Genomic DNA, 26848 nt, shown 5'->3' with positions numbered 1-26848 from the left:
GGAGGCGCGAGGAGGGAGGCGCCAGGCGCCGCTCGGCGCTGGGAGTCATCCTTCGCCTCCAGGATTGGGCACCCGGAGGTGTGGGCTGGGAGTCCCGTCCTCAGAGGCCTCCAGCTGGGGGCGCTCAGCGGGCCTCAGGCTTCTTCCACAGTCTTGCAGCCAGAAGCCGCCGATCGGAACCCTGGATTTACCTCTCAAAGGTTTTTAGGGTTTGTTTTGTTTTTTAAGATTTACTTATTTATTTTGAAAGAGTTACAGAGATAGAGAGACAGAGGGAGAAAGATAGAGATCTTCCATCTGCTATTTCCCTACCCAGATGGCCACAAAGGCCAGAAATGGGCCAGGCCCAAGCCAGGAGCTTCATCTGAGTCTCCCATGCAGGTGCAGGGGCCCCAACACTTGGGCCATCTTCTGCTTTTCCAGGCCACCAGCTGGGATCCAGATTGGAAGCGGAGCCCTCACGACTGGAACCAGCACCCAAGTGGCAGTCACAATGCCGCCAGTTTTTTAGGTCTTTAACCAGGAGCTAGACATTTATCAGGCTTTAAGTTTCGTCACCAAAGATGCTTTTTTTCTCTCTTTAAAATACTTAAGCATTACTATTTTATTTTCCGTATTTTCTTTTTCTACTTAATACCATTGGGTGGACTCTTTAATTAACACACAATTACTTTAGGCGTGTAAAATTAACTGAAAAGTGATCCCTGTCAAATATAAGTGGGAATAAGAGAGGGAGGAGATGTACAGTTCAGCACATGCTCACTCGGACCTACCCCTAATGGTAGAGCTAGAAACGTGCCATGGGACTCCAGATCCCATTAAGTTGGTAGGTACCAATGCCATCTTACTAGTTAAAGTGATCAGTCTAAATTCATAATTGATCATATAGGATTAAGTGTCAAAGGGGTCACATAAATAAGGCCAGTGACAAGAGCCTCAGGTGATCACTGACATCATAAATAAGAGTGTCAATTGTTAAATCAACAAAAGGAGTCACTGTGCACTTACTCCCCATGTAGGACCTCTGTCTTTAATGTGTTGTACTACGAGAATTAACGGTAAAACTATGACTCAAACAGTACTTTATACTTTGTGTGTCTGTGTGGGTGCAATCTGTTGAAATCTTTATTTAGTATATACTAAGTTGATCTGTACATAAAGATAATTAAAAATGAATCTTAATGAAGAATGGGATGGGAGAGGGAGTAGGAGCTGGGATGGTTTGCGGGTGGGAGGGAGGTTCAGGGGGGAAAAACCGTTATAATCCAACAGTTGTACTTTTGAAATTTATATTTCTTAAATAAAACTCTTCTAAAACATAAAAATAAATACTTAAGCGTAAGCCCTTCACTGGAAATTAAATGTTCCTTAATGTTTCCAGAAGTAAGAAATCATCACAATAATTATCTTAAAAGAATAGCAAGCACTGATACGGCACTTGTTATGTGCACATCTTTGATCTCAGCTCCCTACATACATCCAGCTATTCTTTCACACAACTCAAGTAGGTGGACACAATTATTACTCCCAATCTACAGATGAAAAAACTGAGGCGCAGAGCTGTTAAGTCATTTGTGCAAAGTTACACAGACAGAAAGTGGGAAGCCAGGATCCAAACCCTGGAAGTCTGCCTTTGAAGCCTGTGCTGTAGCCTACGGTGTTGGTGTTGCACTGTCACATGATGAGGATGTTTTACATATTTCATTTTGTTTCTGTCTTAACCCAACAGAAAGTTGAAACCGCAGCCAGGCAGGCGTGGGGGAATTTGCAGATTTGTGCAGTGGCATCTCTCCGTCCTCCTGCAGAAGACCCCTAAGGAACACAGCTCTGGTTGAAGAAGTAAGTTTCTCACTGCTGCGAGGAAAATGCACATCTGGAAAAACAGTGGGGTATTTCAGTAAGAGAGTGTTAGGAAGATTTATCATAGGATCTTGGCTGTGGGTGGTTTCGGGGTAGTTCAAGGAAACAGGGCTTTGTTCCGATTGGTGTTAACACCAAGGCCCAGCTGTGAGTGCCAGGCCAGCTTCCAGCTGTAAAGCCATCCCCATCCCTGAGAAGTACTGACGGGACTCTGGTGGCTCTGCATCAGTAATGTAACTTCACACATACACAAAAGGGTGAAGCATGGTGCTAAGTTAGGGCAGGAGTTCTAGATTCAGGACTATGTGAACTTGACTGGGGGGAAAACAACTTCATTGTCAGTAACCTGCAACTGAACTTTAGCATTTCTTTCAGTAATCGTGCAGGCAACAAATCACAATAGTGTGAGTAGTACCTGTGACCCTGCCAGCAATACAATGCATAAGTATTTTCATATTACAGGCAGAGCAGACATCTCATTTGTGTTCATTATACTACTTGAAAACTACGCTAGTTATTAGGTCTCATTTTTGATGTATTAACAAGACACATACTACTCTAATTTGTTTTTTAAAAATATTTTGACAATTTCAGTATGATGGGGAGCCCTTCGTAATCCTAGGTATTTTATGTTAGGCATTTTTAAAACATAATTACCAAATGGATCTGTCCATAGGAGTCCATGGTCCCAAAAGAGAAGATAAAGAGCCCCTGGTTTAGTAGAAAACACTACAGTGACTTAAGAATTCAGAGCTGCACCTAGATTGTAGTAATGCTTCAAAGACCAGAGAATCGAAGGTGAAATCGAATAATTTAGTACCCACTCTCTCACTTTACCAAGGAGGAAACAACCACCGAGAGGATAAGCGACTTGCCCAAAGTCTCACGGCTGTTTAATGGCAAAACCAGCATGAAACATTGGCAGACTAGCATGTAAAAACCAGCCCCCTGCTCTGCAGAGCCTTGCTGATTGATTCCCTAGTTAGCCAGAAGCCTCCTGCCTTCAGGAAGCTTGTCGTGGTGACTGTAGGGAAGTCATAATAAGACTGAATGTTTGCTCTAAAATGTTAACTCCAGCTGTTGTGGAAAGATGACTAGGAGGAGGCAGAGACTGGAAACAGACCAGTTAGAAGGCAATGGATAGATCCATTTGTCTTTGCCATATACCACCAATAATATATTTGGTATGCAAAGAATGTTAACTGTAAGCAACATTAAGAGATGCACAATGCCTTCCCTTTTGAAAGGTTTCTGGAATTAGCACACCATCATATGGCATTCCAGTCTAGTCCAAACCGCATAATTAAATTATGACCTCAAAAGCTTAATTTATGTACTTTCAGATTACTTCACCATAAAGAAAATGGATGATTCCTCAAATACTTCAGGGACTGCTGTTCCCAAATCAGAGAAGCGACACCCAGGAAAAGTACATTTCGCTGATACTACAGAGACAAGGATATTTCTACCGTAAGTACCTATTTTTTACCTTGTGTCATTTTTCAGAACTGGACAGTCTCCAAGAGGTATCTACCCTGGTGACTTTAAATACTTCATGTGTAAATTAGGGGCTTTTGGTGTTTTAAAATTACTTTCAAATCAAATTATAATTATTGTAAATGTAGCGTCCTGTAATTTACAAAGCTTGTTAACACACATCTATTTGATCTGATACTACCTTATGAAATAGTCCTCTGAGCATTACTACATTTTATAAATGAGGAAGCAACTGGGAGAAGGTAAGTGACTCACAGGTTAAAACAGCCAATAACTGTCATCAGGCAAGATACTTCAGGCCTTTTCTTCTCTCTGCATCTTGTAGAGAAGAAGGTGGGGAGGAATGCCAAAGGTGACATTATGCAGGAATGACGTTAGGCAGAAGTACCTCTCTCTGCACGTGGCACTGAGAACAATGATGGGGCAAGAGGGTGTTGGAGGGGGAGACCAACAACCTCTCAGTGCTGGGGCAAGATCAAAAGTAGAATAATTCTCTGAGCTGTCCGGGATGAGCCGGGGTCAAGCAAAGATACGGAGAGGGAGAGGGGAGGTTCTTTTTCTAGAGCATAGTCATCAGCCCCCAGAAGAGAACTGGGCCTCCTGTAACTCAGACTATTCCGCATTCCATGTTCATTGCACTTGAACTAGTTGGGCAATGTTTTTAAGAAATAACTGTAACAGAATCCTTTTAGGTCAAAGACATTTTAAAAAGCAATTTGTCTCTTCACACTTTTATTTGTGATATCTATGCCTCTTAATAATTAATTTAAAATATATATGCCTCTTGATGATAAAGCTTTAGCCAATACATTTTTTTAACCTCAAGGGGAATATTCCATATCCTCATTCTGACTAGATTCTGTAAATGACCAGTTCCAATTACCACATCCAAATGTTCCTCATTAGGTCAGCCTTAGCATGGGGGACAGGGTGGTACAAGAAGAGGATGTATAAATTGAGAATTCTCCAAGATTTTAGGAAAATGAAAACATTTCATAAATATTAACCTCTTTCCTTCCTCTCAGGTTTAATACAGAGACTTCAGTTCGAATAATACAGAGAGCTTGGCTAGCTTACTTGGACAAAATGATGTTTCGACTCCTAAAGCATACAATTTGTGCAGTGGTATGAAATTTGCTTTTTGTTTTCTCCCACAGATTTAATTACTTATCAAGCTAAGAGATCTTTTAATTCAGGATACATAACCTTTATCTCTTCTATTTGGATCTAATAATATTGTATTGTAATACTTTATTACTGTATTGAAGGAATATTTCTGGATTCATTTTTAATGTAGATGACTGGTTTTTATTTTTATTTATTTATATTATGTATTTGAAATGTAGAAAGAAAGAGACAGAGATTTCCCATCTGAAGACTTACTCCCCAAATGCCCACAACAGCTGAGGCTGGGCCAGACTGAAGCCAAGAGCTGGAAACTCCATCTGGGTCTTCCACAGGGGTGGCAGAGACCCAAGTACCTGAGCCATCACTTGCTACCTTCCAGAGTGCGCATCATCAGGAAGCTGGAATCAGAAACAAAGCTGGGACTCAAACCCAGGCACTCCAATATGTTATGTAGATGTCAAAAGTAGCAGGTTAACCCTGCCTGTGATGTGAATGACTGCTATTTCTTTGAAGTTAATACACTGCTGAGGTTATTTTGAATTGTATTCCTTATGTGAAGTTATGGGACAGGGACACACATCTCCCAACATAAAAATCTCTGGATTAAAAGTGCCCCTACCACCAGCATTGTGGCGCAGCGGGTTAAGCCACTGCCTACATTGCCAGCATCCCCTACCAGCGCCAGCTCAAGTTCCAGCTACTCCACTTGTGATCCAGCTTCCTGCTGATGCACCTGGGAAAAGCAGTGGAAGATGGCCCATGTGTTTGGACCCCTGTCACCCATGTGGAGACCTGGCTGGCCCAGCCTGGATGTTGTAGCTATTTGGAGAGTGAACCAGTAGATGGAAGCGTTCTCTCTCTCTCTCTCTCTCTCTCTCTCTCCTTTTGAAATAAATAAATAAAATAAATCTTTAAAAAAAATACAAGTGTCCTTACTTCTTACCAAGCAATTTCAATCCATTAATCCATTCTGTAATATATGTGCAGTTTCCTTGCACATTGTTTGTGACAGCAAAGAAAATAAACAATACAATGTCCATTGATAGGATGCTAGTTAAATAAGTGTTCATAGTGTTAAACTTTGCCATATTATCCAATGTAGCTTGTTTGTAAAAAGGCAAGTACAGAACAGTGTGCAGAATATACGATTTGAGTAAAAAACAAGTACCATAACAGATGTACATTCTCTCTCTCCCCCTAGAATGATCCTGGCAATCCCAGAGGAGCATTAAGATTTCCTTGTTATAGTACCAAATGTTCTCCTAATACAATAACCCATCATGTCAGTAGCCTATTACTCTGGAGCGCCACATTAAGGAATTTAGCAGCTCTGAGAAATCATAGTGACTGAGCAGTGTATACACTTCTTCACCATCTGACCCACAGACCCATTTCTGACGTCAGTAAGAGCAGAATGCCTCAGAGTAACCCACTCCCAAGCTAAACCCTTGACATTTTAGACCCACTGTCCACTATCTTCATATATGGAACATGTATTTAATTATTATAATACTTTTCTTGTAATTTTAGACTCATAGTAATGGAAAGAAATTAATTCTTTTCTCATTTATTCTAAAGGGTCAAGTTAATGCCTTGTATTAATAATGCTTTGTATTTTTAAAGCTCTTTAATCACATTTTTGTATGGTTAGCTTAGGTATAAAGGTGCAGTGAGGTCATTTGGGGGAAAAAGTAGGAGCGTTAGGGTCAAACAGATCCAAGTTTGAATTCTGGTTTCCCTACTTACTACCTGTATGCCTTTTTTATAAGTTACAAAAACTCCGTGAGTTTCAGTCTTCTTATATGTAAAATATGAATGACAATATTTTAATAATAGTGCTGTTGTAAGGGGCGAGAATATTATTCAAGGCACCTGACACAGTATGCAGCACCTAAAGGTGGTTAAAAGCCCTGGCTGTCATTCCTATGTTACAGTAATTCATTCAACGTGACATACTTGTCAAGCATGTGCTGTTTCTCAGACACCACACTAGATGCCAGGAATATAGTGGTAAAGAAGAAAGATGCTGGCCCTACTCCATGAAGCTTGCAGTCTAGTAGTGGCCAGGGAAATTTCTAGAAAATTACTGCCCACTGTAGAAAGCATCATCACAGGGAAAGAAGAGTGCCTACCACCTCTGCAAGGGACAGATACTCAAACTCAGAGACCAAAAAGGTTAAGTAACTAGCTGAGGGCTGCAAAGATGCTAAGTAGAAGAGCTAAGAGGAGAAGCAGCTTCTTCTAGTTGAGTGCACCATCGGCTGTACCGCTGCTGCCTCTGCTGTGGCCAACAAGTTGCACCTGGGCAGGTCTCCCATTCCATTTACACTCCCATCCTGTATTTCAGGAATATCGTGTGACACATGAAATACTGAAGAAAGTGAGCCCCTCAGAGGCTGAACTTGTTAAAGATCCTACCATGAAGTGTAAAGTCAGATTCAGGTAAGGTGTCTCTGCTGATTTATCTCAGGAAGTACTTAGCTAATATGAAGAAATCTTAGAAAGTTATTTTTTGAAATCTTCATAACATCACAGGATATAATTACAAAGTAAATGTGTGGTCTTTATTTACATGTGCTACAAGAAGAAGCTAAAGCATGGCTCTGGCTAAAAGTTGCCATGAGAGGCCAGCATTGTGGCATAATGGGTAAAGCCGCTGCTTACAATGCTGGCATCCCATATGGGTGACAGTTTGAGTCCTGGCTGCTCCACTTCCAATCCAGCTCCCTGCTAATGTGCCTTGGAAAGCAGCAGAAAATGGCCCAAATGTTTGGGCCCCTGCCATCCACGTGGGAGACCCTGATGAGGCTGCTGATTCTTGGTTTTGGCCTGGCCCTGCCTGGCTGTTGGCAGCCATTTAGGGAGTGAACTAGTGATTGGAAGACCTCTTTCTCTGTTTCTCCCTCTCTCTAACTCTACCTTTTAAATAAATAAAATAAATCTTAAAAAGTTGCCATGAGAGTAGCTCTCATCTCCCATGCTGTGGTCAGTCTGACAGAGCTATGAGAATAGTTGTGAGCACCCCAAAGTATGGGCCTTTTGTTCTGTGACCCATTTCATTGTCAGTTTTTTTAAAAAAAGATTTATTTATTTATTTGAAAGGCAAAGTGACAGAGGGAGAGGGAGACACACACACACACACACACGAGAAAGACATAGAGAGAAAGAGAGAGAGAGAGAGAGATCTTCGATCTGCTGGTTCACTCCCCAAACACCTGCAACAGCCAGAGACAGGCCAAGCTGGAACCAGGAGCTAGGAGTTTCATCTGGGTCTCCAATGTGGGTGGCAAAGGCCCACGTACTTAGGCCATTTTCCACTGCTTTCTCAAGCACATTAGCAGGAAGCTGCATCAGAAGCAGAGCAGCCAGGACTGGAACCCAGACTGGCACTCCGATATGAGATGCTGGTGTTGCATGTGGGAGCTTAACCACTGCACTTCAACGCTGGCCCCTCATTGCCAGTTCTCGATATGTTCTTGGCTTAGCCTTTACCCTGTATGCCAGAAACTATATGAACTGTTTTAAGCACAGAGAGGGAGAAAAACTGAGCTCAAAACCTCATGCCTAATGACTCATTTTTGGTCTTTATTTCAGATTTAGTGGTGAAACATTTCCACCTTTCATCGTGTTTAAGATTTTTCATCATACTGAAGGCCATGGATGCAAGTATTTTAGTGGGAAAAATATGCTAAAGCCATGCAGTGAGGTGACGTTTCATGATGTACATTTTATGTTAATTTAGCTCCTTCACATGTGGGTAGTATCCGAATTCCATTCAAGTATACAGAGCAAGTTATTTCACAGTTAAATAGCTCACTAGGCAGGTAGTGCTTTTTTAAGCACTGTGTTTCAAAGCGTCTCCATTTGTTAGCTAAAAAAAAAAAACATTTGGAATGAATAACTTATATAAGGCTCTAGAAAAATATCCATCAGTTTTCTTTGTATAAAATTTTTGGTTTGTTAATAATGAACTAAAGTGGCCTAGTGGTCGGCCAGGGCTTTTAAATTATGTAGAACATTTGATGCAATTTAATTTGTTTTATTGGAACTTTATTGTTTTTGTGATTCTGGTAGAATATTTAGAAAAAACTTGCCAGACTATTGAAATGAACTTTTAGAATCTTTATCTCTTTTTACATGAGTCCTTGTCATACCTCCAGGTTTCATGAATATTCACCATAATTGTGTGTATGGCATAGCAGTCACCTGGGGATCTTGTTAAAATGCAGCCACCTCCACCGCCGCTGCTGCTGCTACTGGTCCATGAGCCACACTTTTACTAGCAAGAATCTACAGCAGAGGTTTTACTCCTTTGAGCCTTATTCCTGACTATAATTGAGTTTAAAAGGTGGACATTCTCATATTTAGCCTTTTATGAATCATACATCAAAAGTTATTTTCTTGTAACCACAGAAAGATCTCTTGCTGGAAATATTTACACAAAAGTGCGGCTCATCTGAAGCCATGAGTTGTAGCATGTATTTGGGAGAGAAGACCACCCAGCCTGGTAGCTTTTAGGCAGGTCCAGCATTTGCAGCACTTGACTTTGAAGAGTATTAGAAAAAGAACGGGCTGCTGTTCTCTGCATACTCGGCCAATGGCAGAGAAAATTTAACCCTGCTTCAGAAATGTATCACATGCACAACATGTTTTCATTATGGACCATGGTGTTTCAAAAACATTGTGTGTTCATTTACATAGATTGGCTTCAGATGTGAAATTACATGTTTATCCTACACCTGACAAAAACATTCATGTCATATTTGTCTATAAAATAAGCTTACAGTTGTCCCTACAGAACATCATCAATTATTTCTTTTTTGAGGTTGTGTAATGGGGCTTTTCCAGGGACGGAAACTCTCCGGGAGCCAACCCTTCTGTGCCCATGCTTAAGCCAGTGAGAACCTTAGAGGCAGTGGCTGGAAATCATTGTGCATAAGGGTACTTCAAAAGGCTCATGGGAAAATAGAATTAAAAGATAATGCATGGGGTAGGTGTTGTGGCAAACTGGTTTAAGCTACCATTTGGGATGCCCACCTCCTATATCAGAGTGCGTGGGAGCGAGTCCCACCTCCATTTCTAATCCAGCTTCCAGCTGCAGATGATGGTCCAAGTACATGTTCCTGCCATCCTTGTGGAAGACCAGGTTGGAGTTCCAAGCTCCTGGCTTCAGCCACGGCCAGTCATGGCTGTTGCAGGGATTTGGGGAGTGAACCAATGGATGGAAGATCTCTTGCTGTCCATCTCTCCGAGACTAGAAAGAAAAAGAGAGAGATCGATCTACCATCTGCTGGTTCATTTCTCAAATGCTTGCAACAGCCATGGCTGGGCCAGGCTGAAACCAGGATCCAGGAAGTAACTCCATCCAGGTCTCTCACATGGAGGGCAGGGCCCAAGCACTTGAGCCATCCTCTGTTGCCTTCCTAGGTACATGATCAGGAAGTTGGGTCATAAGCAAAGCAGCCTTAAGAAAGAGAAAAAACAAAACAAAACAAAATAAAAAACCAGCCAGGACTTGAACCAGCTCTCCAATATGGGATACTGGTATTGCAAATGGCAGCTTAACCCCCTGTACCACAATGCCAGCCCAAATAAATCTTAAAAAGGAAAGATAATATGTATCTTCCATGAACTTTTCAAAAACCTCTCATGTATTAAAACTCATTGAAATTCTATATGATAACAAAGTTTTGTTGAAATTATGAAGCAACTTGAAAATAGAAAAATAGCCCAGAGATATAAAAAGAAAATATGCTTTATGCTTTTCTGTGCTGTAGCTTTCCCTGTCCTGAACTAGTCACTGTAATGCTTGCTAGATATGCTTAGATTTTTTTCCCATGAAGATTTATACACAAGGAAAACTTTGTTTGTTCTTAATATAAAAATGTGAGCATACTGTTCGGCTTGAGTGTTTCAATGAAGATTATGATGGGTTTTTAATGATCAGAGCATTTCAAACTTGAAGAGAAGAGCTTAGGGTTCCATTTTCCCTTTGGTTCAGCTTCAAAACAAACTCTAATAACACTTGGGTTCATGGTTGATAGAAGACTTGTAAAAGTGGAACTTTTCTCACTCTAAACTTCCTCAGTGCTTTTGCTCCTTGAACAAAGGTATTGTGTCTTGAGCAAACTGATCCAACTTTTCTGAGTTTACTTATTTCTTAATATGGAATGAATGAGTCAGTTTTAGTCCATTCAAATGTTTAGTCTAAGTTCACTTATAAATGAGGAAGAACTCCACAGATCTTTTTGTTAGTGTTCCATCTTTTCTGTCCTTCAAATTTCCACAGCTCCACTTTCATATCACTTTCCAACTGCATTCCTCATTTAGTCATAAAAAACAAAAAGCAAAAACGAGTGAAGGGCCATAGAATAGCCTCAGCCATTTTGGGGGAGAATAATAAAGTTAGAGGATGGATGCTACCCGATTTCAAGTGTCACAAAGCCACAGTAATCACGACAGTGAGGGCATATAGATCAAGAGCAGAGAACAGAGAATTTAGAACCACACATAGGTTATCAATTGATTTTCATCAGCAGTGCCAAGGCAATTCAAGCGGCGCTAGAACAACTGGATAGCCATGGGTAAAAAAAGAAAGCTTGTTAAGCCCAGCACAGAAAGACAAGTACTCCATGATTTTACGCATATGTGGAATCTAGAAAGGTTGATCTCACAACAGTTGCAAGTAAAATGGTGGTTAACAGAGACTGTGAATAGTAGGGGTGAGCAGGAAAGGGAAAAGGTTATTTAAGAGGTACTGTGTGATAATTGGACAGGAATAGGAATTTCTGATGTTCTGTTGCACAATAGGGTGACTGTAGTGTAGTATATATTTTATAAAGAGCTTGAAGAAAGAATTTTGAAAGCTTTTACCATGAAGAAATGTTATATGTCTGAGGAGATAAATATATTTACCCTGGTTGAACATTACATAATGTATACATGTATTAAAACATCATGTGGTACCTCATCAATACGTACAAGTTTATGTATCTGTTGAAAATTGTTTACAATATTTCTTAAAAGCAAATGGCAAAAAAGATTAAATAAAAAGATCGTGTTTCAGCTGCATACACTAATGATATATTTTCTGAGTGATGCTTATTTACAGATGTTGTCAATATTGTTGGTGCACCAGAGAATTTTTTTTTTTTTGACAGGCAGAGGTTAGACAGTGAGAGAGAGACAGAGAGAAAGGTCTTCCTTTTTCTGTTGGTTCACCCCCCAAGTGGCCGCTAATAGCCGGTGCGTTGTGGCTGGTGTGCTGCGCCAATCCAAAGCCAGGATCCAGGTGCTTATCCTGGTCTCCCATGCGGGTGCAGGGCCCAAGCACTTGGGCCATCCTCCACTGCACTCCCGGGCCACAGCAGAGAGCTGGCCTGGAAGAGGGTCAACCGGGACAGAATCCGGCGCCCAACCGGGACTAGAACCTGGTGTGCCGGTGCCGCAGGCGGAGGATTAGCCAAGTGAGCTGCGGCGCCAGTCCAGAGAATATTTTGAAGTATTGCTACTCACAGTGTGATCTGCAGCCCTACAGCAGTAGCCACTGCGGCTTGATAGGAATGCAGATTCTCAGGCCCCACCGCTGACCCTCTTCCCCCCAAAATCAATATCTGTAGTTTAACAAGGCCCCATAGGTAATCCTAGGCCCAAGGCAGCTTGACAGCACCATCCAAAAGGTGCCCTCCCCCGTAGCCTGGAACACCTCTTGTTGAGTGGCTGTTGTTAACCATTAACATCCAGTAACTATTATTGAAAATCCCTGTCCTGGGGCAGGCATTTGTTGCAGCAGTTAACCTGCCACTTGGGACATCTGCATCCCATATTAGCATGTATGGGTTCAAATCCCAGCTCTGTTCCTGATTCGAGCTGCTTGCTATTGCACACCCTGGGAAGCAGTACCCTGGGAGGCTCAAGTACCTGGGTCCTTGCCACCCCTGTGTGAGACCTGAACTGAGTTCCTGGCTCCTGGCTTCAGCCTAGCGCAGCCCTGGCTGTTGTAGGCTTTTGGAAAGGGAACCAGTGGATGGGAAATCTCTGTCTCTCTATCTTTCAAATCAAATTAATGAATTTTTTAAAAAATCTCTGTCCTTTTGAGAACGGAGTTTTTATATTAAAAGCACATTACTACTAATAATAGCTACCCTTATTGAGCACTTTGTATCAAGTGTGATCTTAAACATCTTGTGTGCATTATTTCATTTAACTCATAAACACTATAATGTTTGAGGGCTCTTAAGAAATTTCATGGAAATGGATATTATGATAAAACTATGCATGAATTATGAAAGCTTTGCACCAGAATAAATGTATATTTTAATGTTCCAGAAACTTTGAAGTACCCTCATATAATCCAGTGTTCATTTTAGTTTTCTAAATGTGTATTCACTTTTTAAAATTTGTTTGCAAGGTGGAGAGACAAAGACAGATCTCCCATCCACTAGTTCTGTTTCCAAATGATCACAACAGCTGGGGCCAAGCTGAAGCCAGGAACTCCATCCAGGATCCCCATTCAGGTGGTAGGGACCCAAGTACTGGGGCCAGCATCTGCTGCCTCCCAGGTGCATTAGCGGGAAGGTGAATGAGAAGCAGCAGGACTCTAGCCCAGGTACTCTGCTATGGAATGCAGGCATCCCAAGTAACAGCTTAACTTACTGTCTCCCAACAACGATCCCTGTCTTCATTTCAAAAGGACTAACTTGCCTACAGTCTGAGGAACCTGGAACTTGGAGGGACTTGTCGGGCAATGAACACGTCTCTCTTTCCACTGAACTGTGCATAGTCTACATTTAAGACAACTCCAAAAGTTTTGGCTTTTCTTATTCTGCTACTGTATTTAACTGAATGGCAATGATAATAGTAACAGTAATTAACTGTCATCATAATAAGCGAGCATTGATATTCTTGTTCCAAACCAAGAATCCTGTTCCAATTCTAGGATACCAATCACTAATACCCTCATGACAGAATTTCCAGTAGAGATGGGAAAGTGACTTGAGATAGTGGAGTAAATTTAGAGGACTTTCCAGCAGAGGTGGGGAAGTGACTTTACAAGTTCAAGTGTGAGTCTAGGCCAGCAAGTAGCCCCAGGGCTGTGAGGGCTTTGGGATCACAGTGATGCTCAGTACTGTGGGAAGCGCCACTGTAGAGGTGCTCCCGTTTGGCCCTTGGAGTCACCCACTAACAACAGAACCTGCCCCTTATTCCTGCTGTGCTCGGCTGGTATGCTGGAATTCTGGCTTCGTTTTCCTCTCCTTTTCTCCCAGAGCTGGACTCTTCCTCGCCTTCTCTTCCTATCAAGGACTTTGCTGAGTCTGCCCATACAGGGTGGATGTCTGACAAAGAACATGTTGGCCACTGGATGGCAGGCGTTTTTCACACCCCCTCACAAGTGGCCAGAAAGCTTGCCTGATGCTGCCAGGCGTGTTTTGCTTGGGCCAAGGGACTGGAATGGGCCAGACAGGGCTGAGGCACTGTGCAGATAAGGAAACTGAGGCTTGGAGAGATGGGTGGTGGCTGAATGGGCAGTTTAGGGAGGAACTGACAGTAAATACTTGTCCAAGTAACCGGAGCTTAAGTAACATAGAGTTATGCCTACGGAAATTCCTAAAGCAGAAAGTATATGGCTTTCAAATCTGGTAAGTGTACAATTGTTTTTGCCTTTAGTGTCACTGTGGGGCTGATTAATTAGAACTCTCGGGAAATTAATTGCAACAAAGCATAATGGAGACATGTGCCAATACTGTGTTTTCATTTCTTTTCAGAGATGTATTTATGGAGCTGACACTGTGGGGCAGTGGGTTAAAGGCATTGCCTGTGACACTGGCTTTGTCTGTCTCTCCCTCTGTCTTTCTCCAACCCTGGCTTCAGCCTGGCCCAGCCCTGGCCATTGCAGCCATTTGAAGAGTAAACCAGTGGATGGAAGCACACGCGCAAGAGAGAGCGAGAGCGAGAGCAAGAGCTTCCATCCTCTAGTTCACTCCCCAAGTAGCCACAATGGCCAAGGCTGGGCTAGGCTGAAGCCAGGAGCCTGGAACTCCATCCTGGCCCCCCATATGGGTGGCAGGGACCCGTGTACTTCAGCCATCTTCTACTGCTTTCCCAGGTGCATTAGCAGACTATAGGATCAGAAATACAGCAGCCAGGACTCAAACCGGTACTCGGATGGGATGCCAGTATTCCTGGTGGCAGATTAAACCACTGCACCACAGGCCAGCTCCCAATACTACCTTTTCTTTAGATAAATAGTGTTCACAGAAACTAAGTGGAAAACAAACATGATATACCTATGAGAAGGTTCCATGCCACTATTACTATCCCTTAATTTAGTACGATCACTTAGTTTTTCCCTTCTTCATTTTCTTTTTTTTTTAAAAGATTTATTTATTTATTTACAAGTCAGAGTTACACAGAGAGAGGAGAGGCAGAGAGAGAGAGAGAGAGGGAGAGGGAGAGGGAGAGGGGGAGAGAGAGAGAGAGAGAGAGAGAGGTTTTCCATCTGATGGCTCACTCCCCACTTGGCCGCAACAGCCAGAGCTGCGCCGATCCGAAGCCAGGAGCCAGGAGCCAGGAGCTTCTTCCGGGTCTCCCATGTGGGTGCAGGGAACCAAAGACTTGGGCCATCTTCTACTGCTTTCCCAGGCTACAGCAGAGAGCTGGATTGGAGCAGCCGGGTCTCGAACCAGCGCGTGTATGGGATTCCAGCGGCGCAGGTGGAGGATTAACCTACTGCGCCACGGTGCTGGCCCCTTTTATTTATTTTTAATTTTCAAAGCTTCAAAGTTCACAGACACATACGGGAAATGAAAAAGGGAGGGGCCGGCACTGTGGTGCAGTGGGTTAACGCCCTGGCCTGAAGCACCAGCATGCCATGTGGGCGCCGGTTCTAGTCCCGGCTGCTCCATTTCCAATCCAGCTCTCTATTATGGCCTGGGAAAGCAGGAGAAGATGGCTCAAGTCCTTGGGCCTCTGCACCCACGTGGGAGACAGGGAATAAGCACCTGGCTCCTGGCTTCAGATCAGCCCAGCTCTGGCTGTTGCAGCCATTTGGGGAGTGAACCTGTGGACGAAAGACCTTTCTCTCTGTCTCTCTCTCTCACTGTCAGTAACTCTACCTCTCAAATAAATTTTAAAAATTAAAATAAAATAAAAAATAGATGAAAGAGAAATATTCTTGATACCAAGAGGGAGAATTGGAGTAGAAGAAATATTTAAGATTGCTGTCGTATCATGTATTTAGGGAAAAGGGCAGAGATGCTGAGTTTTGTTCCTGTCTCAACCACTCTTCTAAGGCCTGGTTTTAGCCTTGCAACCCCCTGTTTCCCTCCTTTCACAAATAATCATATTCTGACATACAAAGGGAAAGAAAAACTGATCTGGAATCAAAAGAGATTTGAATTTTCTTCTGTGCCAGTCTCCCTCCACATAAGCATAGCCTCGGTGGCCAGAAACACAAATGCGTAACAGAACTGTGTATTAGAACAGTCAGCTCGTGCTTACTGGCTCGTGCTTACTGGCTCGTAACACAGGGGTGGGTAGAGGTGGGAGGGTAAGGTGCACAAAGGGCCAGACAGGACTGGAGCCTTGTACTTTCCGCGACTTCTCTTCTCACCTCTCGGGTGCTTTTCTTAATGACAGAATGTTGACATTTGGGTGACAAGGGTAAAAAAATGAAACATCTTTACTTGCTACTCTTTGGCTACTGAGAATGAAGTCCAAAGAGGGTACTGAGGCTTGAGCAATCTGCAGTGTTTCCATCTGGGGGCGGGGGTGGGGTGTTTTAAGGAACAGAGAAAACAGAATCCCTCCCTGTAACACCTTGCATGCAGGCCCTAGGGCAACCTATTCAGTTCCCAGATAAGTTTCCTCTGCATCGACAGCACAAATGACGTTACATGAAAAGAATGTTTCTTAGGGAGAAAAAAAAAAATTCTTTTAAAAACTACTGTCCTCCAAGTATTGTGGACTCAGCTAGTTCTCTAGCCACATTTTAAAACTATGTAGATATAGCCGTGGAAACACATTTTAAGTGGTTTAACGGTCTATATAATCTCTTCTTTGGAAATGAAGCCCGTATATTGAATAGCAAGCTGCTTGAACAAAGGAATGATATTTGATGTTTTTTTCTCAAAAAAATTATACCTTAATTATCAGTGTGTGCTGATAATTAAGGCTATTGTGCTGTTACTGTAAAAATCTATGTCCTATTCTATTTATAGGGAGTAAGTGATGCTTGCAAAATCATGGGCAAAAAGAAATTTTATAATCAAATTATGGAAGATGAACGTCTTTTCCAGAAATTCAAAGTAACTGACCATATAGATATTGTCACCATGAAAGATTACATGCAGGTAAGGAACTTAGATGTAGATGTCAAAAAACAAATTTGTAAAAAAGAGCTTCCTGAGCCTGTTGCTCAAAAAGAAAGAATCAGGCATTTTATTTCTTGTGGTAAAATATGCACAACATAAAATTGACCATTTTGACCATGTTAAAGTATACAGTTTGGAGACCTTAGGTACAGCCACAGTGTGGTGCAACCATCACCACCATCTAGTTCCAGAGTCTTTTCATTATTCCAAAAGGGAAACCTCACATCCCATAATTGTCATCCCCCCCCCCATTCTTGCAGCTCTCCATGTCCTGCGAACCACCTGCTTTCTGACAGTCCAGAGAAATGGACTCACGTGACATGCAGTTTTCTGTGTCAGGGGAGAGGTAACAGCTAAGGAATATGGGTTTCCTTTGGGGGTGATGGAAATGTTCTGGAATTAGATAGTGGTGACAATTGCACAACATTGGCAATATACTAAAACCCACTGAGTTATATACTTTGAATTGACTAAAATGGTGGATTTATATTACAGGACTTTTATCCCAATAAAAAAAGTAAAAATCAAAAATAACTACGCAGTGCTAAACAAGTGCATGACAGGATTTTACATATTAAAGAAGGGTTCTCTTATTTGGATGTTTTCTGCTCCAAGTAACAGAACATTCCCAACCACAAAAAGTTTAAATAAAAGGCCATTTCTCATCCCGTGAGAAGTCTCCCAGGTAGGTGGTCCCTCAGGGTTCCGTGTCAGCATCTCTCCAGTCCCCTTGGCTTTCTTCAAGTGGCAACAAGAGAACGGTCATATCCTTGGTTCCATCCAAAGGCAGGAGAAAGGGAACTCCTAGTATCTTCCCTGCTCTTTTTAATTTTTAATTTATTTTTTATTTATTTGTAAGGCAGAGAGACAAGATGAAATCTCCCATGAGCTCATTCACTCCCCAAATGCTTGCAACAGCCAGGACTGGGCCAGGCTGAAGCCCGGAGCCAGGAACTCCATCCAGGTCTGCCATATGTGTGGCAGGGACCCAACAACTTGAGCCATCACCTGCTGCCTTCCAGGGTGCATATTAGCAGGAAGCTGGAATTGGGAGCAGGCCTAGAACTCGAACCCAGGCATTCTGATTGTGGACATCCCAAACACATCTTAACCAATGCACCAAAGCCCGTCCCACATCTTTCTCTCTTAGTCTCTAGAAGAAAAACCTTTCCCAGAAGCTGCCAACAGACTTCCCCTGAGATCCCATTGGTCATAACTGGATCACGTGCTACCCCTGAACCAATCACTAACAAAGAGCTCCTTCCACACACTGAGAACAGTCAAGTGCTTGGCCCTCCTTCCCTGAGCATATTGTTCCAGACACTTTATAAAAAAATCTCCCTTGAGCTAAAGAGAAGAGGAAAATGGCTGTTAGGCAGGCCATTGATGATGTGTGTGACAGCCTCCTGGAGGCAGTGCTAAGTCCTGCATGGAGGTAAGCAGGCGGCACACTCAAACCCTGGCTCTGTGGCAGGAGGAGCCGCAGGGCCTGAAAGCAGATCTGTGGAACTGGAGGAGTGTGCAGGAAGGGTGTGGCATAGTTAGGCTGGTAGACCATAAGGCAGGGTTTTAGACCATAGCAGGATATTTCCTTTTTCTTTATTCTGTGCACAAGGAGAATGTGCTACAGTATTTCAACAAATAAGGTGACTGTGGTGCCAGTGCTGTGGTCTAGCAGGTTAAGCCACCGCCTGCAGCATGTCCTGGCTGCTCCACTTCCCATCCTGTCCTGGCTGCTCCATTTCTGATCCAGCTCCCTGCTAATGCACCTGGAAAAGCAACCAAAGATGGCCCAAGTCCTTGGGCCCCTGTAGCCACGTGGGAGACTCAGATGAAGGTTCTGGATCCTGGATTTATCTTTTTTTTTTAAGATTTATTTATTTATTTGAAAGTCAGAGTTAAACAGAGGAGAGGCAGAGAGAGAGAAGTCTTCCATCCGTTGGTTCACTCCCCAATTGGCCACAACGGCCGGAGCTGCGCTGATCCGAAGCCAGGTGCCAGGAGCTTCTTCCAGGTCTCCCATGCGGGTGCAGGGAACCAAGGACTTGGGCCATCTTCTACTGCTTTCCCAGGCCATAGCAGAGCACTGGATCGGAAGTGGAGCCACCGGGTCTCGAATCGGCACCCATATGAGATGCTGGTGCTTCAGGCCATGACGTTAACCTGCTGCACCACATCACCGGCCTCATGGCTTTATCTTTCAAATAAACAAACAAATCTATTTTTTTTTAAAAAAAAGGAAAGGAAGGAAGGGAAGGGGAAGGTAGGAAGGAAGGGAAGGAAGGGGGAAGAAAGGAAAAGAAGGGGCTGGCGCTGTGGCGCAGCGGGTGAACACCCTGGCCTGAAGCGCCGGCATCCCATATGGGCGCTGGTTCTAGTCCTGGCTGCTCCTCTTCTGATCCAGCTCTCTGCTATGGCATGGAAAAGCAGCAGAGGATGGCCCAAGTCCTTGGTTCCCTGCACCCATGTGGGAAACCTGGAAGAAGCTCCTGGCTCCTGGCTTCCAATCAGCACAGTTCTGGCCATTGTGGCCATCTGGGGAGTGAACCATGGGATGGAAGACCTGTCTCTGTCTCTCCTCTCTCTGTGTAACTCTTTCAAATAAATGAATAAATTGATAAATATTTTTTAAAAGGAAGGGAGAATGGGGAAAGAAGGAAGGAGGGGAAGGAAGGAAGGGGGGAGGAAGGAAGGAAACAAAGGAAGAGGAAAGAAAGAAAGAAAAGGAAGAAGGTGACCTGAACTGGGGGAGCGAAGAGATCCCTCTGGCTGCAATGTGCAGAATGGATTTGAGGGCAGCAACAGCCCTCTGCTGGTGTGGAGGCTCTGGAGTATCATGGGAGAAATAGTGCTTGCTTTAGGGCTGTGAGTCTGGAGATGCAAGAGATAGTGAATACAAGCAATGGCCCTTGATGACAGTCAGAAAGGGAAACCGAAGGTGCCCTGTGTGTCTCCTGAGTTTCTGGTTTGCAGTGCTGGCTCAGAGAATTTAAGCTAGATACCTAATAATCATAGTCTTCTATAATACCAACTCCTTTTATTTTAACAACCCAAGGAGGCCAGTACTATCATTACTTCTGTTTTGTAAGTTCTAATGAATCAAGAAGTCCCAACATTCTAACTCAGAAATTCATGCGGCCTGCTATTGACTCATTTGCTGCAATGTGAAACATGAAGTTAATGCAGTACCTTCAAAGACTCTCAATTATGTGTTCTTTTTCTTTTCTTTTTTTTTTTTCTTTAGAGCCTTAACTTATAACATTAGAGAACTGACTCAGGAAATAAGTGGAGCTGGAGAGGCCTGCTATCTTTGCTAAGACCAGGGTCACACACTTGCAGGTTGAGAATATGTCAAGGGCTAGTGTCATGGAGGGAAGTCACCAGATGGACATAACGAAGAGAGAGCTAGGATGATTGCTGATATCCATGGAGTTCTTCTGCAGACATGTCAGTGTTTTTAACTCTGTACATGCATATTCTCTCCTTTAATCTGCAGGTCTGTAAATTATGTGAGCCTTTTCACAGATGAGTAAAATGAGGGTTAGCAAGGTTCAAAAACCTCGCCCAAGATCCCACAACTACTAAGTGACAGAGCAGATCACTGACAGGTCTGAGGGCACTACCCATGTTACTACTCATCTTTTGGGAAATACAATACCCATGGGCAGGCTCACTTTGCACAGTGGTGCAGGAGCGGAAAGCTGAAATTCTGCGAAGCAGACTTCATGGGGAAAATTGTGACTGTCCTGTGACCTTTAAAAATGTTTCCTGAAACATTAATTACTATCTGTTTTAAATATATGAGAGCACTTCATATGGGTTATGAAAAATGGAATTAAAAGACAAGTTATTTTGGTGCAACAAATTCTGAAATCCATGTATAAGCAGGGTTTTGAGAAAGTCCATAGAGAATGGGGATTATGGGAAAACTATGTATGTATTTAAATATTTCTGCACCAAAATAAACTTATCTTTCCATTTTGCAAAGTATCCTTGTATGGGAAAATGAAAGGAAAAACCCATATTTAGTACACTGTAATTTACAACATTGCAACCATTGAGAGTGAAAACGTTTTGTTTCTTTGTAAAAAAAAAAAAAAAACTCACCAACTGCAAATATACTCAAAATCATTGAATTGCATACTTTAATGGATGAATTGTGTAATATGTGAAGCTGTAGAAAAAAATTTACCAAGAGGAGTTTGAACAGTGCTTGCCTTCTTGTTCTTATGTAACTTACAAAAAAGGAGCAAACATCTTTTCTGTGCCTTGGTGGATTGTCATACTCCTTTGTAAGTGCGGATCAGCTGCCAACATTTTATCCCTTACACTTTAAATGTTGCAAAATATTTCAGAGTTCCTTTAACATAAAGTGGGTTTTGGTCAGCATCACTTCCTCTGGGACAGCTAAATCCTTTTCATCACAGTCATTTTGCTCATTTATGTTGATAAGCTCACTTCCACCAAATTCCTCTAGCTGCGGATCTGCTGTCTTTGAATGATGGCCATGTCAGTTCCCACCATTACCTATTTCTTCTAGAATTCCATTTGCATTCGATTCCAGTTTCACTCCCAGTGTTACTGCTTCTTATTTCTTTGCTAACCAGTTCCCTCTTTCAGTGATCCATTTTTGTAAAATGTCACATGAGTTTGTCACTGGCAGACAAAGAGGCAACACAGTCATATACTTTACTTTCTGTGTTTGAACTGAATAACAGATATACAGTGACCAATCATTGTCAAACTATGAAATATGTGACATGATTTGTCACTAATCATGAGGAACATCTGTCATTTATGTAGTGATCTGTAGCCTGAAGGGCTAGCAGTTGGTCATGGTTAAACACTGCTGACTGAAATTTGAACCACATCATTGGGATACCAGTATTATTTAACTAAATGGTGGTGATTATAATTCATGCATGCCAAAATGATACAAAGGGAGGAATCCTGTGTGTGTGTGTTGGTGCGTGAGAGAGCCTGTGAGTGTGAGAGAGTATATGTGTGCGTGTATGTGTAGTATAAAGACCTCATTATTAATCCTCTTCCTAGCATTGTAGCTCCTCCTGCCCTATCCCCATCTCTTAAATGCACATTTATAATGTCAAGGTGATTATATATATACTTGTATTTTTTAAGTTCCTAATTCAATATCATTTTAAATTGGATAAAAAGAAAAATGGGATTTCTACAAATATTCCAAATGAGAATAGCAAAATTCTCCACTTAGCACCAGAGATGAGCTCATTATTTCTGAAAAGACTTCGTGCAAATGTCTTCTCAACCCAAGTACGTTGTGAATGCAGAACACTTAGCTGTTATCATTAATTTTTAGGCTTATCCTAGGTTTAATGTATTTGGTTATGTTTGCCATAAAAATGTTGGTGCATCTAGTAAATATTTAATGAGTGTGGTACGTTGTGCATGATACTGTATGGCATGAATCCTGCTTTCCAGTATGAGAGCTAAGATACACATAGATAAATGAAACATTTAGAGTCACGGAAGAGACTTCTCAATCTAGTTCAGAGATGGGTTCAAAGAAAGCCCTTTGTTTTAAAAGATTTACTTATTTGAAAAGCAGATTTATTTGAAAAGCAGAGTTAGAGATAAGGAAAGACACAGATCTTCCATCCGCCTCCCCAGATGGCCACACAGCCAAGGCTGAGCCAGACCAAAGCCAGAGGCAAAGAGCTTCATCCAGGTCTCCCACATGGGTGGCAGGGGCCCAAGCACTTGGGCCATCTTCTGCAGCTTTCCCAGGCCCATTAGCAGGGAGCTGGATCAGAAGTGGAGCAGCCAGAATTTGAATCCATGTTCATATGGGATGCCGGCATTGCAGTCCATAGCTTAACCTGGTATGCCACGATGCTGGCCCCAAGGAATGCCTTTTGGATGAAGAGACATTTGAATGGAACCTTGGGAAATGCATCTAACAATATTTTAAAGCTCCCAAACAATCCTTTTTTTAAAAAAAAAAAGTGGTTGATAAATTTATTTGAAAGTCAGTATTACAGAGAACTTCCAGATGGCTGCAAGAGCCAGGGCTGGGCCAGGCTGAAGCCAGGAGCCAGGTGCTTCATCCAAGTCTTCCACATGGGTCGCAGGAGCCCAAACACTTGGGCCATCTTCGGCTGCTTTCCCATTGGTAGGGAGCTGGATCGGAAGTTGAGCAGCCAAGACACAAACCAGCATTATGGGATGCCAGCATCACAGGCGGTAGCTTTACCTGCTACATCACGGTGCTGGCCCCACAATCATTCTTAATCATTTTTTTCCCATATAGTATTCCAGTCTTCTGGATGAGACCCCCGCATCTTCTGGTGGCAAAAATAACTACTGGCGAAAATTAAACCTTGAAAACATCCCCAGGACAATGATGATATATGACATACTTGATTATGCGGAGTCTAGAGTAATCTCAAACCGTCTACAAAAAGAAATGAAGTATCTGTTACAGAGACCACGAACAGAAGAAATGCGTCAGCACCAGCTACAGATTGTTTCTGAAGTTAGGTAAAGGATATTCTTCATCATTTACAACACAAGGGGCCTTTCTGAAAATGTTCACATTCTGCCAAATAGCTAAGTGAAGATAATAATAGGGCTTTGGGGAAAGATAGGGTTGGGGCACATTGCTCAAAACTTATGCAACTTTGTAAACAGTGCACTGACAAAAAGGACAGTTGGTTCTTGGGGAGATAACTTGTATCATGGACCAAGCAGCTCAGTGTGGCTAGAGGCTGCCACAGCAAATGTGAAAAATGTGCAACAGTGTGGAACCAGCGACTGTGTAATTAGAGCAGGTAGTGGACATGAAGACAGTGCAGGTGGACGTGGGGCCTTTCTAGTGAAAGACTGTAGCCTGCCCAGAGCTCTCTGAGGTGGGGAGGAGGGTCAAGGGCAGCAACAGTGGGTTTGTTTGTGGTGGGGGAGGGGCGTGTCTGAGGACAGCCCTTTGTTTTCCCAGATCCAGCCTAAAGGGCTCCCGCTGCCCACGCAGCACAGTGCTGCTGAGGGCTTTTTTTCCTTTTCCACTGCAGGTTATAATTCTATTCTTGCTATTCTGGCTCCCCTTGCCTCGAATAAATTGCATAGAAATTACAGTGACATTATTGTCTTCGTTACCAATAGTGTGTGAGCCAGTTCACATTATAGAAACACATGTTGTAGCAAAATAGATGTATTGTGATCTGAAACAACATGGACAGAATATGACTGCTCCAATTATATTCCTTTTTTCTATCCATTACTAAGTCTCATGTAGCCCATCTGACTTACAAATTAAACTGGATTTCTTAAGAAAAAGACACGGTGAGACTGAAGAGGGCCTATTGTTTTCACACACTCATAACTGAAATGAAAAATACTCCTCTAATACATGAAGAAGATACTGAAGGCCCACAGTCAAGCGAACATGCTGGTTTCTTTTTTTTTCCAAGAGTGGAGATGAGTGATGCTGACCCAATAATGAAATTTAAACCATTTATTTTATGATCAAGGCTATACATTTGCCAGACAGATGGCACAGTCTGTCATCACGAAATAGATTTTCTCTAACTCATCCACATGAGCACTGAATGTAGAACTTAACCTTATTACCACCAAGGTCAAATAAATGATGCAGTTTTCTCTGCCACCATGTATGATAACCCCAGGCTACTTGCTGTTTGGATTCATGCTACTGATTATCCAAGCATGAGTCACTTAAGAGCCAGAGTGGTAGCCAGATTCTAAATCAATTAAAGAGGGGAAAAATGCTTTCATAATGAAATCAGGGGAGGCCATCTTAGTTTGGGATCTCCCAGGAACAAAGCCCGAGGCAAGGATTTGGGTACAGGTAGTACATCTGGGAGGTGATCCGAGGGACCACTGCTGGGAGATGGTGGGGAAGTGGAACAGTGAGGGAAGGCAGCCCTAGCTGTGTGTGTTAGCAAGCAAGTTACCACTGTGGCTAAGTGGAGCCGGATCCCTCCTGAGAGCATCAGAGTCATCACAGAACATGCAACTCAGAGCCGTCCCACGGGAGTGGGGGGCTGACACACCCGCACCCACCAGTCATCGGTTCAGGGCTGCTCAGGAGGGGAGGCAGTAATCCTGGGCACGGCCAGCTGTGCCTGCTCCTGCACTCATTCCCAGAGAAAGCTCCCAGGCTCAGAGATGCACACGCTGGCACTTGGAAGTAGCACCTATGCGCCCTGCACTGGCAAGGTCAAGGGGGCTGTGGGCGTGGCACCAGCTCTGTCTGATCCCAACACGGATTAAAAAAAAAAAAAAAACAGCTTTGTTCAGCCATTATGAAAGGCAATCCTTTATTGTGTTAGTGCATGGTGAAAAACATGCACATGGCTACTACACAGTACTTTCCAGGAAAGCTAATTTGAAATCGATACCAGGTTTTGTTAAGTTTCCTCACCCCTGTTGTCAGCACCATCACCTACACATCTTCGTAAACGCCAGGTCAAGAACTACGCTGTGTAATCTCAGGCAGCGATAAGTCTAAGCTAAAAGCTTGCACACAATGTGGCTGTAATTACACTAGTGAAATAAATAAATATCAATGATAAATGATATTCATCAAATTTAGAACTTGCTTTACATTTAAATTGTATTTTGTTTGATGTTCCTATCTGCAATTCAAACATTTTCTAGATATCCTACATCCTTCACCAATAGCCCATCTTCATCTCGGCTCTCCTACCTCCAAAGCCAATGCAAACACCTGGGACGTCGATCCAAGCAAGCTAAAATCAAAGTTGAAAAAATGAAGAAAGCTTATAAGACGGGTAAAGAAAAACCTGCTGTTGAGGTGACTATAAGTTTAATTTGTACTCCATTCATTGTTTTATAGACAATATTCAAACTGCCTGTAAGTAATTCTACTTACGTAAAATATTCCTGATCTTTAAATTCACAGCTGAAACCTCTTTGGCATATTATACTTGGGGTAGCACAAGACTACTTCCATATTGATAACATATATTTTAAAAATTCTTAATAGCTATTCTAACAAACAACAGCTGTTTGGGCTCCACATCAGCATAAGTTAGCAAAAAAACAGTCTTCATACACTGTTGATTCAGCACGTCTCTGATGGTACTTTTTCAAAATGGAAGTCATTTCTATTGAAATGTATTAAAAGCTATGCTATAGAAAGTCTGCCTCAGTATAATTTTACATTGTGGAAATGTTTACAATAAGCATTCATATATTACTTTATACTTTTTTAAATCTGTAGTAAATATTTTGGGGATGAAGCTAATTGTAAACCATCAAATATAAAGTAGCAAATACCAAATATTAACACCTTCTGTTTTTATTTATAAATCTACCTAGAAACTGAAAACGGAAACACCAACTCAAAAGCCACAAGAGACAATCATCCTCTCCACCCCATCTTTTGACATTGTGGAGATGAAAGAATCTGCATCAGATACCGAATTGGAAAAAGAAGAAAAGGAATTATTTGCCTGGTGTGAAAACTTGCATATTGATAAATCTCCATCATCTTAATGCATAGCTAACTGATAGAAAGCCAACCTTGTTTAGCAATCTGCCTGTCTATAAATGATGAGCGTGAGTCATAGAGGAAAATAAAATAGAAACAAGTCCTCACTATGCTCTTGTAACTAAATGTGTGACTTATTTGTTAGCTCGTTTGGATTACCATAGGTGCAGATATTTTTACCAACAGAATTTTAATCTAAATTATTTCTGTTAGATGCCTTCCAACTCGCGGTATACTGTTTTGTTCAAGAAATAATGAGTAAATTAGACCCTGGGACCTTTATTCCATTTTGATTTTGCTTCATTTAAAAAATATCTGAGCAGGCCATGCTTAGCATAAATATTAGAATTCACGGAATAAAAGGCTGCTCTGAGTCAGGCTCCAGTGTCTTTTTTTTTTCTAGTTTCATGTTGTTTTTGCAGAACAGCTTGTGAATGACTTACTCTGAATTATAATAAAAATAATAATGGATTTGTTGCTGCAG

General features: G+C 42.3%; 1 protein-coding gene across 3 annotated transcripts; it reads left to right on the top strand.

Moving 5' to 3' along the window:
- The first annotated feature begins 29 nt into the window (after positions 1 to 29).
- On the top strand, positions 30 to 26627 carry CXHXorf58 (chromosome X CXorf58 homolog). 3 transcript variants are annotated; one of them, XM_062184222.1, is made up of 10 exons: positions 30 to 200; positions 1730 to 1839; positions 3204 to 3330; positions 4383 to 4482; positions 6833 to 6927; positions 8080 to 8191; positions 16704 to 16835; positions 23143 to 23372; positions 25509 to 25665; positions 26193 to 26627. In XM_062184222.1, exons 3-10 carry the CDS (start codon positions 3224 to 3226, stop codon positions 26367 to 26369), a joined length of 1110 nt encoding a protein of 369 aa, XP_062040206.1. In that variant the 5' UTR covers positions 30 to 200; positions 1730 to 1839; positions 3204 to 3223; the 3' UTR covers positions 26370 to 26627. The 3 variants fall into 3 exon arrangements, with proteins under 3 accessions (XP_062040206.1, XP_062040205.1, XP_062040207.1); XM_062184221.1 differs by having other exon boundaries at positions 30 to 209; XM_062184223.1 differs by lacking the exon at positions 16704 to 16835 and having other exon boundaries at positions 30 to 209.
- The last annotated feature ends 221 nt before the right edge of the window (positions 26628 to 26848 follow it).

The sequence above is a fragment of the Lepus europaeus genome, chromosome X (assembly GCF_033115175.1).
Source record: "Lepus europaeus isolate LE1 chromosome X, mLepTim1.pri, whole genome shotgun sequence".
Classification (NCBI taxonomy): domain Eukaryota; kingdom Metazoa; phylum Chordata; class Mammalia; order Lagomorpha; family Leporidae; genus Lepus; species Lepus europaeus.
Note: the sequence above shows the minus strand (reverse complement) of the source record. Positions and strands in the feature narration are given on the sequence as shown.

Bases quoted from the DNA above. Each gene is read 5' to 3' on its own strand.
- CXHXorf58 (XM_062184222.1), top strand. From the start codon at position 3,224: ATGGATGATTCCTCAAATACTTCAGGGACTGCTGTTCCCAAATCAGAG. The intron at 6,928-8,079 runs GTAAGGTGTCTC...TCTTTATTTCAG, and splicing joins AAGTGTAAAGTCAGATTCAG to ATTTAGTGGTGAAACATTTC. The intron at 25,666-26,192 runs GTGACTATAAGT...AAATCTACCTAG, and splicing joins AAGAAAAACCTGCTGTTGAG to AAACTGAAAACGGAAACACC.